Below are 18760 nucleotides of genomic sequence, written 5' to 3' on the forward strand. Positions count from 1 at the left end.
TCTTCCATCCATTCCCATGGTAGTTGGTTGTTTTTTCCCATGTTGCTTTGGATGCCATTTCAAGGCATTTGAAACCATTTTGGCTGTGCAGACTCTCATTTTCTGTACTTCTTTATATTGTGAGTTTTCCCCTCTCCAATCAACGTTTTAGTCAAAGTCTGCTGTTCCTCAGAGCAATGTCTGGAACGACCCATTTTGCTGAGTATTTTCAGCTGAGTACAACATGTGCTTCCTTCCTTCCTTAAATATGGGCCATAATTGACACCTGTTTCTTCCCAGAATCAATCGCCTCACTAACTGAACACAACACTGCTATTATTTTGAACATGCCCCTTTCAATTACAGATTCTAATACACAGAATGAGCAGCATGCATGTCATGGGCCCTGTTGGTTTTCTAGGACTCTACAACACTTACTAGTGACATATTTGCCATGTAGAAATATCACTTCTACCAAAAAATATGATTTAAAAGCTTAGTGATGTTGGACTGCTATTATTTTGAACACTAATGTACATGTAGCAAAATTCATTCTTCACTTTAACCAATCAGCATTTACAGTGCCCGAGGACCACCTCCAGATCTAATCTAATCTAAATGTGCTTGTAAATAAAGTTAAAGAATAAATGTAGTGGAGTAAAAAGTATAATAATTGCCTCCACATTCCACTACTTTATTTTATGGTATTGTTATCAAACATATTACTTATTGTGATATTTATTTCCATTTTGAAATATTGTTTTAAGTTCTAAAGCACTTTGGGCTGCATATTTGCCTGAAAGGTGCAACACAAATAAAGCTATTATTATTATTACTGCTATTAATCAAAACACTAGTCGTACAACTCCTCCGAGGTTTCCCTCAGTCACAGCGATGTGATTAGACAACGTGGCCTCCCGGTGGTCCAGACTAGCTAGTGCTGCATGCATTCAGCTATGTGTTTCAGCGCAGACTGAAGACCCACCAATGAACCACAGAGACTTTATTAGCTTTATTAGCTGTATTAGCTTTATTAGAGGTGAAGGGCTCACAGCAACAGCCCAACATGTTCCCCATACATTCAGTAGTAGGACGGCTTTGTCTCAGCAGACAAACAACAGCCGTGTTTGGGTTGAAATAAGTTAAATGCAAGAAGGCTAAAGGGTTTCACTTCATAATAAATACATTAACCAAACTATTAAACATATAAAGGGTTAGGTGTAATTCACACGGGTGTAGTATTGGGTTTTCTCTGTTTCACACAGTAAACTGTATGATGGTACCGATGGAAACAAAGTGCTCCAACCACTTAAAAAAACAGTCAGGAGGTGTCCATGTTAAGATGAAAAATATTGCATAGACTGTTTGTGTGTACAGTTTCATTTCAGTATTACTATCAAACCACTCTCTTGTTATTATAAAATTGCATAGAAGACTGCTGAAGAGAGGCACACTAATATGTGCAGTACCAGAGAGTTTGCACATGTCTGTTTGTTCTAGATGCTCAGTGTCAGGGGCCCGGTGCTCTGAACAGCACTCATGACGGAGCGGACCACTTCAGAGGTGGAGCCTTGGCCGCCCAGGTCCGCCGTGTGCAGCTGGAGGACAAAGGACATGACCGAACAACGTGAGCCAACATCTCCATTCATTAAACTTTTCTCTTTTTTTCTTTTAATAGCACCTTTCATTCTGAGTGTAAGTGTAGTTCAAAGTGCTTTACGACAAAGTGGAGAGACCACAAAACATACAGTACATCATCAATATCATATCAAAACAACAGAGGCTGCGAATATATGACAAAACAATAGAGTATGTACAAATCAAAACCACGCAGGGGAATGCAAACATGTAAAACTATGATAATAAAACGTGACAATTAGTTAAAAGCTTTGCTGAATAATAAGGTTTTCAATTGTCCTTAGAGTTATCCAAGGAGCTTGCATCTCTTATAGCTTATTTAGCGATTTATTTATTTACCTGTGTGATAGTATGCATTTAAAAAAAAACAAAAGCAGAAGAACTAATAGGCGGTGAGGGATTATAAAAGTACAGGGAACGTGTAGCGTGTGCCGTGGCGTACCCGAGTCTCGGAGACCGTGGAGAGGATGGCTCTGCGGATCATGCTGGCGTACGCGTGGAGCCGCAGGTGATCCAGCAGCAGGCAGGAGGCCAGCAGCATGGCCGTGGGGTTGGCTGTGTTTTGGTTAGCGATGCTCTTCCCGGTGTTCCTGGTGCCCTGCACGTAGAAGAGCATGTTGACCGTAAGAGATAAGGAACATGTAGGGATGTAGCAGCTCTGACATCTGATTATTTACAATGTTGCTGCAGTGCTGAAATACTTGTCCATAAAATACTTTTATACTGATTTAAGTTTGCACAGAGAAGGAGCAATGGCTAAAGTAAAAGTAAAGGATGTTCTTATCATTGTCATCATATTTATGGAATGTTGTCTTTTTTATAATACCTGTAAATCTATGTAATGGAGAAAGACATCAATATTTAAATCAACAAATGCTTGAAAAATAATTAAAGTGCCCATATTATGAAAAAAAAAATCACTTTGTCTGGGATTTGGGGGGTTATTTTTTGTCTCTGGTGCTTCCACACAGATCCCAAAAAAATCTGCACGGTTTTCTACGTGAGTAGCCCAGATGAGGTGGCTAACCCGTAGCACATGCTAGCGCTAGCATGCTAGCTCGTTCTCAATGGAAAAACACTGCTCCAACAGCCACTAGTAGACCAGAATCTCCAAAAGAACTACTTCCTGTCCCTGTTGTGTCCCTGGTCTAGAAGAAGTCTTCCAGCTAATCCTGCCTTGGACTGACCAAAGCTGGAGAAAGAGTTATCAGCTGATGGGATCTTACTGACCTATTGAGCATGTGCAGCTCACTACAAAGATAGGATAGAAGGGAGATGTCTCACTCTGGAACTAAAACAGAGAAAACCGGATCTGCAGCAATGTGCAGTCCAACAAAAATATGGTGTTTTTAGAAAATCAAACCATGTAAACCTATTCTGGTACAACCTCTAAATACAATTATGAACCTGAAAATGAGATTAATATGGGCATTTTAACTTGCACTAATCAATATTTATATATAAGCAACGGATGAAATGACTACATGTAATGTAAAAGGTTGTCGTGAATATAGACGAACCCACACCTCCCACTATTGACTTGACTCAATAGCATCGTTCATGCACAAGAGCTCTAGCTCAAATGGGGAACCATGGCACAATGTCACTACTCGTGCTCTCAGAAGGGAATGTCGCCGTGCTGAGAGAAAATGGAAAAAAGACAATCTCCATGTGTCTCTGGGGATTTTAAGAGACTGTTTGTCTAACTACCAGCTCGCTGTTAAAGCTGCAAAGACTCAGTATATGTCAAATCTTGTGCAAAACAACTGTCACAAAGCTCATGTCCTTTTTAATGTTTTAAATAGGATAATTAATCCTCCTGAACATACTGGCATTATTCCTAGTGCCCTTCTTTGTGACAGATTTAGTAAATACTTCACTGATAAGGTGTCCAGTATCCGGGCTTTAACCCTTTGTACTGCGGCAGATTCCAGTATTATACCTTTATGTTCAGCTGTTTTTGAAGATTTTAGGCCAAAACCTTTCTCTGATTTGGCAAAGATGGTCAACAGTATGAAACCCTCCGTTTGCTTACTAGACAGCCTCCCTGCCAAGCTTTTTAAAGATGTTTTTGACTCTGTTGGGCCTTGTATTTTAAATCTGATAAATATGTCTCTTTCAACTGGGTAGGTTCCAGCTGCTTTTAAAAAGGCCGTTGTACAACCCCTCCTGAAAAAGCACAATCTGGACCCCTCTGCTTTGTCCAACTACAGGCCAGTTTCTAAGCTGCCTTTTTTATCCAAAGTTCTAGAAAAAGTGGTATATGCCCAACTTCAGTCGCACCTTAACTCAAACAACATCTTTGAAAAATTCCAGTCTGGTTTTAGATCCTGTCACAGTACAGAAACTGCTCTTTTAAAAATGTTTAATGATCTTCTTTTAATTTCTGATTCGGGTTGCTCTGCGGTTCTAGTGCTTTTAGATTTGACTGCAGCATTCGATACGGTTGACCACAACATTTTATTGTCAAGACTCGAGTCCTGTGCTGGCATTAAGGTCACAGCTCTGAAGTGGCTTCAGTCATATCTGACAGACAGGTCTTTTTCTGTAAACCTTGGGCCTTTTTAACTCAAATAAAGCCCCGATTGACAGCGGGGTGCCTCAAGGCTCAATTTTAAGCCCAGTCTTGTTTTCGCTGTACATGCTGCCCCTTGGATCAATCTTCCTAAAATACAACATTTCCTTTCACTGCTTTGCAGAGGATGTCCAGATTTACCTACCTTTAAATACCAAAACAAACTCAGTTGAAGCTCTGAGTAAATGTCTACATGATGTAAAAGACTGGATGTCACTGAATTTTTTAAACCTGAATGATAAAAAAAACTTAAATTGTAATTTTTGGGGAGCCCAATGTCTCTGGTTTTAACAGTGCTCTTGGTCCAATGTTTTCAAACTGCTGCCCACTTGTAAAAAGTCTTGGTGTTTTTATTGATAGTTCTTTTAAAGTTGATAAACAGATTAGCTCAGTGGTAAAAACAAGCTTCTTTCAGCTTAGACTGCTTAGGAAGGTCAAGCCTTACCTGCCCCATAGCCAACTGGAAACGGTTGTGCATGCCCTGATCACAAATCGCCTGGACTACTGTAACTCACTGTACTATGGCCTTGAGCAGTCTTTGGTTCGCCGATTACAGTTAGTCCAAAATGCGGCTGCACGCCTGCTGACAGGAAAAAAGCGCTATGACCACATCACTCCCGTATTATCGTCTCTCCACTGGCTTGTCGTTTTTAGAATCCATTTCAAGATCTAATTGTTTGTTTTTAAATCTCTTAATGGGCTGGCACCATCATATTTATCTGATATGCTGATTTTGTACGCTCCAGTCAGAGCACTCAGGTCCGCTGACCAGTTGCTTTTAGACTGTCCCAGAACAAGACTGAAGACCAGAGGGGACAGAGATTTCTCGGTGGTAGGTCCTAAGCTCTGGAACTCTCTCCCTCTCAACATTAAAGCAGCTTCCTCTATTGAGAGTTTTAAATCACTTTTAAAAACTCATCTTTTTGCTCTGGCTTTTAACACAAGCTGAGCTGTGACATTTTGTTCTTGTTATAGAATTGAGCAAAGCTTTTTATCTGTTGTCTGTTTTTGTTTTGTTTTTTGTTGTTTTCGGCATATTCTGTTTTGATGTTTTTTGGGTATTTATGCTTTTTTTCCTATGTTGTTGTTTATAATTGTACAGCACTTTGGGACAGTAGTGACTGTTTGTAAATGTGCTATAGAAATAAACTTTGACCTTGACCTTGACTATTGAGATTATTTTGTCTTTAAGCACATTGTTTTGGTTTTCCGGGCTGCAACTTTTCTGTTAAACCCAACTCTGATAAACCCACAGTCATTCCAAATTACAGACACGGTTAACATAGTGGAACATTAAGCAACCAAAGAGCCAGATATTTCCCTCAGGAGTTGGTGGAGAGCAAAAGCCGAACTTAAAGAAGAGTGGATACTGGACAAACCTGAATGCAGCACAAAGCCCCCATCTTACAATGTTAACAAAAGTGAAAAAATAATTAGTGTATTCGCCCCGGGATTCGGCTCTCTTTCAAAATGTAATGACTTCTTCCTTGGACCATGCTACACCCTTCCGCCAAGTTCCATGACAATCGGACTAGTAGTTTTTCTGTAATTCTGCCAAGAGACCAACAAACCAACCAACAACAAACAGAAAAACTAATAATGCTCCGTTTCTGCTGGATGTGAAGAACTGTTTGCTAACACGTCTCCGTATCATCTCTATAAAGTGATAATCTCTCACTGCTTTGTTTACAGCTTGAAGCCAAAACTGAACGCACAATTAAGAGACCTTTTTTGTACCGTCTCTGTGGCTTTCCTCCTTGTTTGATGTGTCCTCTCACCGTCTCAAACACGGCGTAGTCCTCTCCATAGTTGGCTCCGGGCACCAGACCCGGTCCACCCACCAGCCCGGCGCACACGTTGCTCACTACGTTGCCGTACAGGTTGGGCATGACCATCACATCGAACTGCTGGGGCCTGGAGACCAGCTAGCACACAGATACACAGTGGGGGGGGAGATATTCACATCCTTTAAATAAGTAAAAGTACTAACACCACACTGTGACCATACCCTGTTACAAGTAAAAGTCCTGCATTGGAAATGTTACTTAAGTACGTGAGTATCATCAGGAAAATGAACTTAAAGTATTAAAAGTAAAAGTACGCGATGGAGAAAAATCCTCCCATTTTAGAAAGTGTAAAGAATCCAAACAGTTGTCTAATCATTTCAGTTGGACTTAAATAAAATAAATAAATAACAAGCGTCAGATTTTATAAACTACATGTGTTTCATGTGACAAAAAAAACTTAATTCATAAAGTAACTAGTAACTAAAGCTGTCAGATGAATGTATTGGAATAAAAAGTACAATATTTTTCACTGAAATGTAGCAGAGGCATGGAAAGAAAAGACAAGTTAAGCACAAGTACCTAAACATTTGTACTTAAACACATTACTTGGGTAAATGTACTTAGTTACATTCCAACACTGCGAATACAAAAAGATAATCTTAGAACTTTTTTAAGAAGTTTATTTCTCCAATTAGAAATTAGAGGACCAGCATGAGACTGGGCTCAGAAGTGCTATTAATGTATCTTCCAACTGTAGAAGCTCATTGTATTTTAAATATTTAATCACCTCTAGCCATAACCATCTGATTTATTATATCAAGAGACATGTGAGGCGCTGAACATGATGTTGGTGATGACATAAACACCACGGCAGCGTGCAGACACGCCCTAGCTACCTGCATGGTGGTGTTGTCCACAATCATGCTGTCGAAGGTGATCTCAGGGTAACCGCCGGCAACCTCCTTACAGCACTCCAGGAAGAGCGACCCGTCAACACACACCCACCACACACACACAACACACACCACACACACACACCACACAACACCCACACACACACACACACACACACACACACACACACACACACACACACACACACCACCACCAACACACACCACACACACACACACACACACACACAACACACACACACACACACACACACACACACACACACACACACCACAAACACACAACACACACACACACACACACACCAACACAACACACACACCACACACACACACACACACACACACACACACAAGAGTTTCATGTGTTTTATAGGCAGGATGAATAAATACAGGTGGGTCGGGGCCTCTGAGCCGGCAGAGACGGACATGATGTTAGCTTTGTGTACAGCCGTGACCCGTCCACGTCCTTTGGCCCTCGCAGTTCTGAAGGCGTAGTCAGCGATGCGTAGCGATTTGGTCTTGGTGATGATCTTCAGACATTCAACAACGCCCGGGACATTCTGCAGAAACAGGGGGAGAGAGAGGAAAGTTACAGAGGTTGGGTTTCTTGTGACGTGTGTATTCCACTATCAAGGAGATTGTGAGTCAAGGTTCTAATAGTTCTTCCTTTTCAATTTTGTCATTTATTTTAGTTTTGACTTTTGGATTTCATTTTAGTTAAGTTTAAGATTTCAGAGTGGCTTTGCTAGTTTTAGTTTAGTTTCAGTTATTCAGAAAGATTCAGTTTTGAGTTTTGATGTATTTAATATGAGTTAGTTCATGCGGTCTCCTTGTTTTCAGTAGTGAAATATAGATAAAAAAAAATAAAACTGAAATGATTCACGATTCACTCATTTTTGCTTTTTTTTTTTTAAATTTAGTTTTAGTTTACTATTTAGTTTACTAATATTTTCCCCTGTTTTTTTTGGGGGGGGGGGTTAGTTTCTGCTGTGGACACACACCTCGTGCTCCAGGCTGCTGTACTCCCCCTCGGTGTTCTCCCTGATGATCATGATGTCGATGTTTCTGTGGCGTGTCCTCACTCCTGGGAGGGACTGGCAGTGCATCACGTTGGCGTACAGATCCAGAGTGGTGCTGCAGAGAGAGGAGGAGGTGAACAACAGTGATGATAGGCTGTACTAATCAAGGTATGGTAGCGTCTATGGTAGTAGTCTCACATTGCCAGACCCTTCTACACAGTGCTGCGGAGCAGGGTCTGGCTAGTCCACACGGCATTTGGGGATGGGGGAAAAACGTGATCTGGTTTATTGGCATTTCTTTAAACCAATCACAATCGTCTTGGGCGGTGCTAAGCCCAGAAAGGAGCCACTGTTACGGGGAAGGACGGACCCAAACGCACAGCTCAAAGTAAGGTTATTTATTAAGGGGAAAGAGAGGGAAAGGGGAGTGGGAGGACGGAGGAGCGAGACCCGGGGATGGGAGCCAGGGAACCAGTGAGGGCAGATGGATGGTGCAGGGAATGCCGGGGTTGAGTCCTGAGGGGGCCGGGAGCGAAGGCAGGGAAGGAGGATGGCGAAACGGGAGAGGCAGGAGGGCGAGTCCGGGGAGTAGGTGGCTGAGGAGAAGGCAGTGGGGGTCGGAGACTGACGCGTTGCAGCAGATAGGATGGGTGAAGGGGGGCGCCGAGGGAGGAGGACCAGGAGGGGAGCCAGGAGCCAGCTGACCGGAGTGGAACTGAGGATGGAAAAGACAAGAGAGGTAAGTACAGGGAGTTAACATGCAAACAGACAAGTTTCTACGCCTTAAAGCAGTCGGTACTAGGAGTTCACCAGTAGTAGCGACGACGATCAGGTGAAGACTGGAGTGAAGAGCCGGAAGTAGATATACTGGTGGTGATGATGATGGCAGACAGGTGGAAGGCGGGAGCGAGAGCAGGCTGGCAGGTGTGGAGAATGAGCGGTTGATTGTACACAGGAAGCAGGTGTGGGCGGTCAGCTGGCATTGGAGATGAGGGAGAGGGAAAAAACAAAAACAACAAACAGCAGGCAGAGAAGCGGGAACAAAAGGCAGAAAGAAAAAAACAAAAACACAAAATCAATAAAAGGACAGACTCACTGGTCAGCCGGGCCCCACCACAACAGTACCCCCTCCTCAACGGACGCCCACCAGGCGGACCACCAGGCTTGCAGGATGGGCCCTGTAGAAATCATCAGGAGTGCGGTCCAGGATTTGGCTGGCCGGGATCCAGGAGCGTTCCTCCGGTCCGTAGCCGCGCCAGTCCACCAAGTACCGATAACCCCGACCCCTACGTCGCACGTCGAGGAGGCGGCGTACCGTGTAGGCCGGGTGGCCGTCGATCAGCCGCGGAGGTGGTGAGCTGCCACTGGGACGGAGAGCGCGCTGGTGGGAGACGGGTTTGATCCGGGAGACGTGGAAGACAGGATGGACCTTGAGATGGACGGTAATGTGAGCCTCACAGCAGTGGGGTTAAGCACAGCCTCGACCGTGTAGGGACCCACGAACCTCGGCGTGAGCTTCTTGGATGTTGTTTGCAGCGGGAGGTCCTGGGAGGACAGCCACACCCTTTGGCCGGGCTGGTAGGCCGGGGCTGGTCTTCGGTGGCGGTCGGCCAGGCGTCTGTTGCGGGATGACGTCCGTTGCAGCGCGGCCCTGGCCTCCCTCCATACGCGTCTACACCGCCGTAGGTGTGCCTGGACTGACGGGACCGCTACTTCCTTCTCCAGGGCCGGGAAGAGCGGGGGTTGAAACCCCAGAGCGCACTTGAAGGGGGACATCCCAGTGGCAGCGCTGGGCAGGGAATTGTGGGCGTATTCGATCCATGGGAGGTGGGCACTCCAGGAAGAGGGGACACGGTACGCCACACACCTGAGGGCTGCTCCCAGGTCCTGGTTGGCCCGCTCGGTCTGCCCGTTGGTTTGCGGATGGTGTCCGGACGACAGGCTGGCCGTAGCACCCAGGGCTTGACAGAAGGATTTCCAGGCTTGGGAGGTGAACTGGGGTCCCCGGTCAGACACGATGTCTTGGGGTATGCCATGGAGCCGGAAGACGTGGAGGACGAGAATCTTGGCGGTCTCCAACGCCGTGGGAAGCTTCGGCAGGGGTATGAAGTGGATGACTTGGAGAAGCGGTCCACCACTGTCAGGATAACGGTGTGCCCTGGGAATTCGGCAACCCGGTGACGAAGTCCAGGGCGATGTGGGACCAAGGCCGACCGGGGATGGGTAGGGGGCGGAGTAGACGGCGGGCGTTTGATGGGATGGTTAGCCCGGGCACACACCTCGCAGGCGGCCACGAAGTCCCGGCAGTCCTTCTCCGCTGTGGTCCCACCAGAAGCGTTGGCGGAGCAGGAAACAGCGTGCGGGCCCGGCGGGATGGCAGCTAAAGCGGGAGGCGTGTGCCCACTGCAGGACCTGGGACGGGCTCCGGGAGGGACGTAGAGTCGGTCTGCCGGTCCGGTACCAGGGTCGGGGTGGGGTCTGGGCACGGCGGACGTGGACCTCCACTTCCCAAACCAGGGAGGCCGCCAGGCAGGAGCGAGGAAGGATGAAGTCAGGCGGGCTCTCAGGATCATCAGGGGCGTGGAGGCGAGACAAGGCGTCCGGTTTGGTGTTTCTGGGTCCGGGACGATAGGACAGAGAGAATTCAAAACGGGCAAAGAAAAGGGCCCAACCTGGCTTGCCGGGAATTGAGTCTCTGGGCGGAGTGAAGGTAGGAAAGGTTCTTGTGGTCAGTCCAGATGTGAAAGGCTGCTGGGCACCCTCCAGCCAGTGCCTCCATTCCTCCAACGCCAGCTTGACGGCCAGGAGCTCCGTCCCCCACTGTAATTCTGTTCTGTGGGAGAGAGGCGTTTGGAAAAAAGGCACAGGGGTGAAGCTTATGGTCGGAGGGTGAACGCTGGGACAGAGTGGCTCCCACCCCGAACTAGAGGCGTCTACCTCCACCACGAACTGGAGGGAGGGGTCGGGATGGAGAGGACAGGGGCGGTGGTGAACAAGGACTTAAGACGTGCGAAGGCTGCAGCGGCCTCGGGGACCAAACAAACGAAACAGACGGGGAGGTGAGGCGAGTGAGGGGGCGGCTACGGAGCTGTAGTGGCGAATGAAACGCCTGTAGAAATTGGCGAAAACCCAGGAAACGCTGCAACTGCTTAACAGAGGTGGGGACGGGCCAGTCCACTACAGCTTTGATTTTGTCGGGGTCGGCACGTAGCCGCCCGCCTTCAATGATAAACCGAGAAAAGTGAAGGAGGGGACGCTGAACTCACACTTCTCTGCTTGACGTATAACCGATTTTCCATGAGCCGCTGCAGCACTAACGGACATGTTCGGTGTGTGGACTGGGTCGCGGGAGAAGATCAGAATATCGTCCAGGTAAACAAACACGAAGCGGTGGTGTAGTCACGGAGCACATCGTTTGACCAGGGCCTGAAACACAGCAGGGGCGTAGTGAGACCAAAAGGCATAACCAAAATACTCGTAGTGACCTAACGGCGTGTTAAACGCCGTTTTCCCACTCGTCCCCCTCCCGGATCGGACTAGGTGGTAGGCGTTTCTGAGATCGAGCTTAGTAAAGACGGCGGACCGGGAGAGGGACTCGTGTACGGAATCCATAAGGGGCAACGGTACTTGTTTCTGACGGTTATGGCGTTGAGCCCCGGTAATCGATGCAGGGACGGAGGGTCTTGTCCTCTTGGCTACAAAGAAGAAGCCGGCGCCCAAGGGGGATGAGGAAGGGCGGATGATGCCGGCGGCGAGGGATTCTCTGATGTACTGCTCCATAGCCTCTCTCTCCGGACCGGACAGCTTGAACAAACGGCCACTGGTGCAGGGGAGCGTCCGGGAGAAGGGCTATGGAGCAGTCATAGGGGCGTGGGGGGGGCAAGGACATGGCCTGGTCCCTACGAACACCAAGGCCAGGTCGTGGTATTCAGCAGGGACCAGAGGACAGGTTGGGGGTTTGGGAGGTGGTGTGTCAGCATCGAACGTCTTACCGGGGGCTCGGGCGCTAATAGGCAGCTGGAATGACATTCGGTGCTCCAGTTTCTGATCTTCCCCCGCGCCCAGTCCACATTAGGGTTGTGAGTTTTGAGCCAGGGGAGGTCCGAGTACACAGGGGTAGTGGGGAGGAGATGAGGTGGAGTGAGAGACGCTCGTGGTGGTTGCCGGAGGTCAGGAGGTCTAGTGGGGGGTGCAGTGAGTGACGGTGGCCAGGTTCTGACCGTTGAGGCTGGTGGCGCGGAGGGGTGTGTCGAGAGGAACGTGGGGAATGCTGAGTTGACGGGCTAGCTCTACATCAATGAAGCTCTCGTCGGCTCCGGAATCGACTAGCGCCCCCAGAGGAACGGACACGTTGCGCCAGGACAGGGAAACGTCAAGCAATAAGCGATGTGGGGGAGTGGTACGGCTCGCCAGAGCACCCACCGCTACTGGCGAGCCTGGTCTTTTGGCCACTGGGCAGGTGGAGAGGAAGTGGCCCGATAAGCCACAGTATAGACACAAACCAGAGCGCGGCGGCGTTCGCGTTCCTCTGGGTCAGGTGGGCTTTACCTAGCTGCATGGGTTCGGACGGTGGCGGGGAAACCGGCCGTGCCGGAGGAGCGGTGGGGCGTAGCTGGGAAGGCGAGGGAGCAGAGACCCTAGGCTGGTGGCGGACTAGGCCGGGCAGAGGTCGAGCCGCGATGGTGGCGTTCTCGGTCCCTCTCCCGGAGGCGGTTATCCAGGTCGGTGGCTACACCGATCAGGCTATCCAGGTCTTCCGGCTCGTCCCTGGTGGCCAAAAGGTCCTTCAGCCGGTCACTGAGGCCCACCAGGAACAAGCTGCGGAGAGCCCTGTTGTTCCACCCCGACCCTGCGGCCAGATGCGGAAGTCAACGGAGTACTCCGCGACGCTACGGTCTCCCTGACGGAGAGGGCATCAGGCGGAGCTTTTCTCCAAACCCTGTACGGGCTGGTCAAACACCCTCCTATCTCCTCCTCAAAGGAGGGATATGAGACAAGGAGCTCGGGCCTCGCCTGTCTCACCGCCGTGAACCAAGAGAGCGCGCGGTCACGGAGCAGCCAGCCACAAAAACACACCCTGGCCTCGTCGGAGTGGAAAGTTACTGGCTGTCTGCTGAACACCAGGGAGCACTGCACTAGGAAACCCTCGCACGTCCCCAGCACACGGAGAACTTTTCGGGTGGAGAGACCGGAGTTTCAAAAGGGGGGACGGAGCTGAATTACCCGAGGTGGAAGGTGTAGGGGGTACGGGCGGAGAAGACGGGCTAACTGGTGCTGGGTCAAAAGCGAGAGTTGAAGGATCAGGGGAGTGATCTGCCTGCCTAGCCGCTGTACCTCCTCAGTAAGGGAGCGAAGCGCCTCGGCCATAGCCGTAGGGCAGAGGCATGATGGCGAGCATAGCCCCTGGGAGGCCACAGCGAAGGATAAATCGGGCGGGGAAGGCGAAGGATTGCGGGTTGGGGAAGAGCCGGCTGGTTCCATAGCTGACTGACGTACTGTTACGGGGAAGGACGGACCCAAACGCACAGCTCAAAGTAAGGTTATTTATTAAGGGGAAAGAGAGGGAAAGGGGAGTGGGAGGACGGAGGAGCGAGACCGGGGATGGGAGCCAGGGAACCAGTGAGGGCAGATGGATGGTGCAGGGAATGCGGGGTTGAGTCTGAGGGGGCCGGGAGCGAAGGCAGGGAAGGAGGATGGCGAACGGGAGAGGCAGGAGGGCGAGTCCGGGGAGTAGGTGGCTGAGGAGAAGGCAGTGGGGTCGGAGACGACGCGTTGCAGCAGATAGGATGGGTGAAGGGGGGCGCCGAGGGAGGAGGACCAGGAGGGGAGCCAGGAGCCAGCTGACCGGAGTGGAACTGAGGATGGAAAAGACAAGAGAGGTAAGTACAGGGAGTTAACATGCAAACAGACAAGTTTCTACGCCTTAAAGCAGTCGTACTAGGAGTTCACCCAGGTAGTAGCGACGACGATCAGGTGAAGATGAGTGAAGAGCCGGAGTAGATATACTGGTGGTGATGATGATGGCAGACAGGTGTGGAAGGCGGGAGCGAGAGCAGGCTGGCAGGTGTGGAGAATGAGCCGGTTGATTGTACACAGGAACAGGTGTGGGCGGTCAGCTGGCATTGGAGATGAGGGAGAGGGAAAAAACAAAAACAACAAACAGCAGGCAGAGAAGCGGGAACAAAGGCAGAGAAGAAAAAACAAAAACACAAAATCAAATAAAAGGACAGACTCACGGTCAGCCGGGCCCCACCACAACAGCCACTGTGCCACTGTAAATAGTCTCAGTAAGGAACTTGTTTTGGTGAAACGTGTACGTTTAAAAGTTGATTTAGTCGTGCAACAGAAAACTCAGATTGGACAGATAGTCTGGATAGCTGTCTGGATTTACCCTGCAGAGATCTGAGGACCAGGTAACCATAGTCCTCAGATTGGACAGATAGTCTAGCTAGCTGTCTGGATTTACCCTGCAGAGATCTGAGGACCAGGTAACCATAGTCCTCAGATTGGACCGTTACTGAGTCATGGTATTTTACAGATATAGACTACTATGGCAGCTATCACAGATACATTTTGGCTTAAGGATTCACTGTGCCTTTCACATGTATGTTTAATATTTAAACATGGTGTATGAATAACACATGAGTATCCATTCATTTTCATCCACCTGGCCCAGTATAATAAGTAACTCAATTTTATACAATACATGTAGTAGGGGTCCCTGCTCTGTCTCCCTTTCAGCTTTCCTTCCCTTTGAACACCCCTGCTTTAACACAGCAGTGTTGAAAGTGGTGAAGGATGAAAAGCTTACCGGAGCAGGTTGTTTCTGGACTTGTAGGAGGGTGGCAGGTTGTGGTTGGTCTCGATGTTACCTGGATAAACAAACCAAAGTTACACCTGAAGAATGACCCAACTACATGAAGCAGAATGTCTGGGCTTCCTTTTGAGTTACACTCAAAAAAAGCTAAAATCCTAACAACTTTTCTTTTTTGTTTAGCATGTTTTATTCTTGACTGGATGTGGATCCAACAGGCATTCATGCTCCTTTAGAGGTTAAACCTTATGCCTTCAGTGAGCCGCTGAGCGTTTCTCTAGTGCCACCAGCAGGTTGACAGTTTTAGCCTTTTGAAACGTTTAGAGTATCGATTCAGCTGTGTGATCATTGTACAGGGCACAGTTTGTGGGATATTAGGATTATTTTATGATTTCACACACACACACATACACACACCTTTTAGTGCAACTCCATTGCGTCTAATAGCCATGATGGCATTATTGATGTCTTCTTCTGAGTCCTTAGACGAGTCCACATTGACAACCTCAAAGTCCACTGGCACACAGCAGAACCTGGTAATAAAGAACAGATGACAGAGCTGTTTACTGACAGTATGAGCTGGTTACTAGGGCTAGACGATTAATCAAAAACAAGTCTTTTTCCACAACGTTCAACTTCCAGGATTGCTTTGGTGCTGCTAGAAATTCAGCCGGATGCCCTTCTTTTTGGCCAGATGTCCCTCATCTTCCTCTTTCTTTGTGTTGGTGTTCTGACCTCTGGTGGATTTCTGAGGACTATGGTAACCTGGTCCTCAGATCTCTGCAGGGTAAATCCAGACAGCTAGCTAGACTATCTGTCCAATCTGAGGACTATGGTTACCTGGTCCTCAGATCTCTGCAGGGTAAATCCAGACAGCTAGCTAGACTATCTGTCCAATCTGAGTTATCTGTTGCACGATTAAAACTACTTCTGAACGTACACATGTTCCACCAAAACAAGTTTGTTCCCAAGGCATTTTGCAGCGGCACCGTGGCTCCGTCAGTACAGAAAGTAAAGAAAATACTAGCTATTATTATTCTTACTATTACCTGCAGCATTTTTATATTGCTTAAACCTGATTGGTGTGTCTACAATTAAGCAATCGTGTGCTTACGCACCTGTAATTGTGTGCCTACAGAGACACACAGTAGGCACACACGCCGCACACACACACACAACACACACACACACACACACACACACACACACACACACACACACACACACACACCACACACACACACACACACACAGCAGACTCAGTAGGAGGAGAACACAGTTAAGTGTCATTGAAACATTGAAAACGGGTCCCACAGAGCCGAACACCACAGAAGGGTTAAGCTGGGTCATGCGGTTCCTCTCGTTGTTTTATCTCCATTTTTTTTTACAAAAGCTCCTGCAACATCTTTGGCATTTTGGGCCGCAACAATCCCAAAAAGGCCGTGTTTCACAGACTGGCTCACAGGTGTGGTCATGTGACAGTCAGAGCTTTGGAATTGCAAGGAAGTGACATCATGATGTACTTCTGTGTCTAATGTATACAGGTGTGTTTAGTGTTTTTCAGAAAGTGTGAGGTGGATATTATGCTTATAGTGGTGCACAACCAAGCCAAACCAAAATATGAGAAGCTCTAACCCTCGTAATTTTTCCATGTCGGTTATTCATTTAAAAAAAATCTGTTAATACTTTTCCCACTGTGGCCAGTTCATTTTAGACACCAAAAAGACTAGTTAATATTAGAAAAAAAGTCTTGTGTCTTGTATTAGACTTGGCAATATTTAAAATCATTTATTTTGTTTGCAAAACATATACATTATACTTTTCTAGGAAACTTGTTTTTTTACAATACAAATAAAATGTGTCTTATTTTTCCATAAGAAGTTTCATTTCAAGCACTGTGTGCTTTTGATTTCAATTGACTAAAAATAGTCGATAAAAGAAGATTAAAAAAGATCTCACCTTTTGATAGGTGAGCATATTTACGGTACAAACCTTGTTTTTAAACTATAAGGGCAACAAAACACACACACACACACACACACACACACACACAGAACAAAATAGTAATTTATGAATTGTAATCGAGGTAAAATGTTTAATTAATCGTGACATTGATTTTAGGTCATATCCCTCTGCTAATTTGAACAGTGTGTGTGTGTGTGTGTGTGTGTGTGTGTGTGTGTGTGTGTGTGTGTGTGTGTGTGTGTGTGTGTGTGTGTGTGTGTGTGTGTGTGTGTGTGTGTGAATTCTCACCGGAATAGTTCACACACGTGCTTGGCCAGCTCAGGTCCGATGCCATCTCCGGGGATCAGGGTCACGGTGTGTCTGCCTCCGTACAGGGCCGGTGGAGGCTGTAACGCACGCTCAAACACACACAAAGTTACAGTCGTCTCCACACAGCGCAGTAGATACGTCCTCTACAAAACCACTGAGAAGACGCTAAGCTATTGGACAGACAGAACTTCTAACCCATAGGCTCTTCTAATGAGCTCCAACAATAAGGCTACACGTCTGTCTGTGTGTGTCGGAAGCGGCCATACTCACGATGGTCTGGTGTGGGTGGGTGGGTGGCGGAGGGGGGGATTTGGAGCAGAGGAGAGAAAACAGGGAGGTTATTTGGACAAAAAGGAGAGGGAAGACACACGGTGACCAGCAGCTTCCCGGTGGCATCACAAGCACATTGATGAGACAAAACAACGCTGGTGCTCCTGTGGACATGCAGTAAAGACATGCTGACATGGAATTCATATTGTAAAAAGTGAGATTGATACGCCTTGTTTATTACAAAGCAGGTGGAGGTGCTATAGAAATACTGTGAAAACATCAAAATGCTCAACCTACAGAGAAATGCACACAGTCCATTTTCAGAAACTGTGTCTTTAAACGAGCCGTTAGGACTTCCTGTAACTATTCTATATATGGGTAGAAAGTGCCGTTATAGTGCTGTTACAGTCATTCCCCGGCTGCATTGACGGTGCAGAGATGCCGAGAACGCAGATGCGGAAGACCAAGAAACACTGACCAATCACAGCATCCTGGGCTTTTTCAGGAGAGGTCTTAAAGACACAGGCACTAAACCGGGGGTAAATCCAGGTATATTCAGACAGACAGTTAGCCTGACAAGCCTGGGAACTCCCCATTGGCAGGGCTCAAACCGAGGGGCGGGATGAATATTTGTCTTTCAAATTCCCTCTGCACGCAATAGGACAGTGCTACAACCAATCAGAGCACCGCTGGTTTAAACTTTTGCCGTATCCGGTCTGCAAAACCCCGAACACATCTTCCGTTTTTAAGAATAATTTCAGAGCTTTAGTTGCAGCCAAAACCATAGACCCCCGTTCACCAGCAGCAGGGAATTTACGCGGAAACGTTGCAACTCTGCCGTGCTTATGTTAAGCCCGCCCACCAACTCTATACACGATGTGATTGGCCTCACCAGGATTTGGTTTTTCCAGCTCGCAAACCAACGGCGAGTTGCTAGACTGACCCTGGCTGCAAATTACATTTGCTGCTGCTAGGGTGCGTCTAGATTTCTATGCTAACAGACAGTATGAGATTAATAAAGTGTTTTTGGACTTAAACCCATGTAAACAGTAGAAACCCCAAATAGTAGTGACGTATGGATCTGATGTGAGCATTATATGGAAGCTTTAAGGTGTACAACCGTAGGGTTATCAGGGTTGGAAGGTCCTAAGGTAAACCAGGTGGGAGGGACTGGACTCCTTTTCAATCCAGAACAACTTACGGTGTAAGTGGACTTGTGTCTCTGATCACATGTAGCCGCACTGTTAACCTGTAAATACAGAGAATAGGAGGTTACTTGCAGAAAGGATTTATGAATTAAGATCAAATGATAAATTACAAGTCTAAATATTAAATGTACACAATGTCCTGAAATTAAATTGTGAGGATAGTTATTATTTTTGGAGTTGATGAGATTTTGTTTTTTGATGAGGTTTTGTCTGTCAAAGCGAGTTCATGACGCCAACCAACAACTAGTTTCATTGTGGATTACTCCGCTATTATTTTCT

At 47.4% G+C, this 18760-nt stretch overlaps 1 protein-coding gene across 2 annotated transcripts; it reads right to left on the bottom strand.

The window, feature by feature from the left end:
- Positions 1–996: 996 nt before the first annotated feature.
- LOC116692999 (isocitrate dehydrogenase [NAD] subunit gamma, mitochondrial) lies at positions 997–18663 on the bottom strand. 2 transcript variants are annotated; one of them, XM_032521673.1, is made up of 10 exons: positions 18475–18663; positions 16983–17080; positions 15147–15262; positions 14727–14787; positions 7898–8030; positions 7323–7456; positions 6876–6981; positions 5971–6117; positions 2060–2215; positions 997–1577 (listed from the first exon to the last, which is right to left on the bottom strand). In XM_032521673.1, exons 3-10 carry the CDS (start codon positions 15178–15180, stop codon positions 1476–1478), a joined length of 873 nt encoding a protein of 290 aa, XP_032377564.1. In that variant the 5' UTR covers positions 15181–15262; positions 16983–17080; positions 18475–18663; the 3' UTR covers positions 997–1475. The 2 variants fall into 2 exon arrangements, with proteins under 2 accessions (XP_032377564.1, XP_032377563.1); XM_032521672.1 differs by lacking the exons at positions 14727–14787; positions 16983–17080; positions 18475–18663.
- Between the last annotated feature and the right edge of the window lie 97 nt (positions 18664–18760).

Source organism: Etheostoma spectabile, chromosome 7, assembly GCF_008692095.1.
Source record: "Etheostoma spectabile isolate EspeVRDwgs_2016 chromosome 7, UIUC_Espe_1.0, whole genome shotgun sequence".
Taxonomy (NCBI): domain Eukaryota; kingdom Metazoa; phylum Chordata; class Actinopteri; order Perciformes; family Percidae; genus Etheostoma; species Etheostoma spectabile.

Excerpts from the sequence above, each read along its gene's own strand:
- LOC116692999 (XM_032521673.1), bottom strand. The coding sequence starts at position 15,180 with ATGGCTATTAGACGCAATGGAGTTGCACTAAAAG. Across the intron at positions 8,031-14,726 it reads TCCAGAAACAACCTGCTCCG|CACCACTCTGGATCTGTACG; the intron begins GTAAGCTTTTCA and ends CTCTCTCTGCAG. Across the intron at positions 2,216-5,970 it reads ACTACGCCGTGTTTGAGACG|GGCACCAGGAACACCGGGAA; the intron begins GTGAGAGGACAC and ends TTCTACGTGCAG.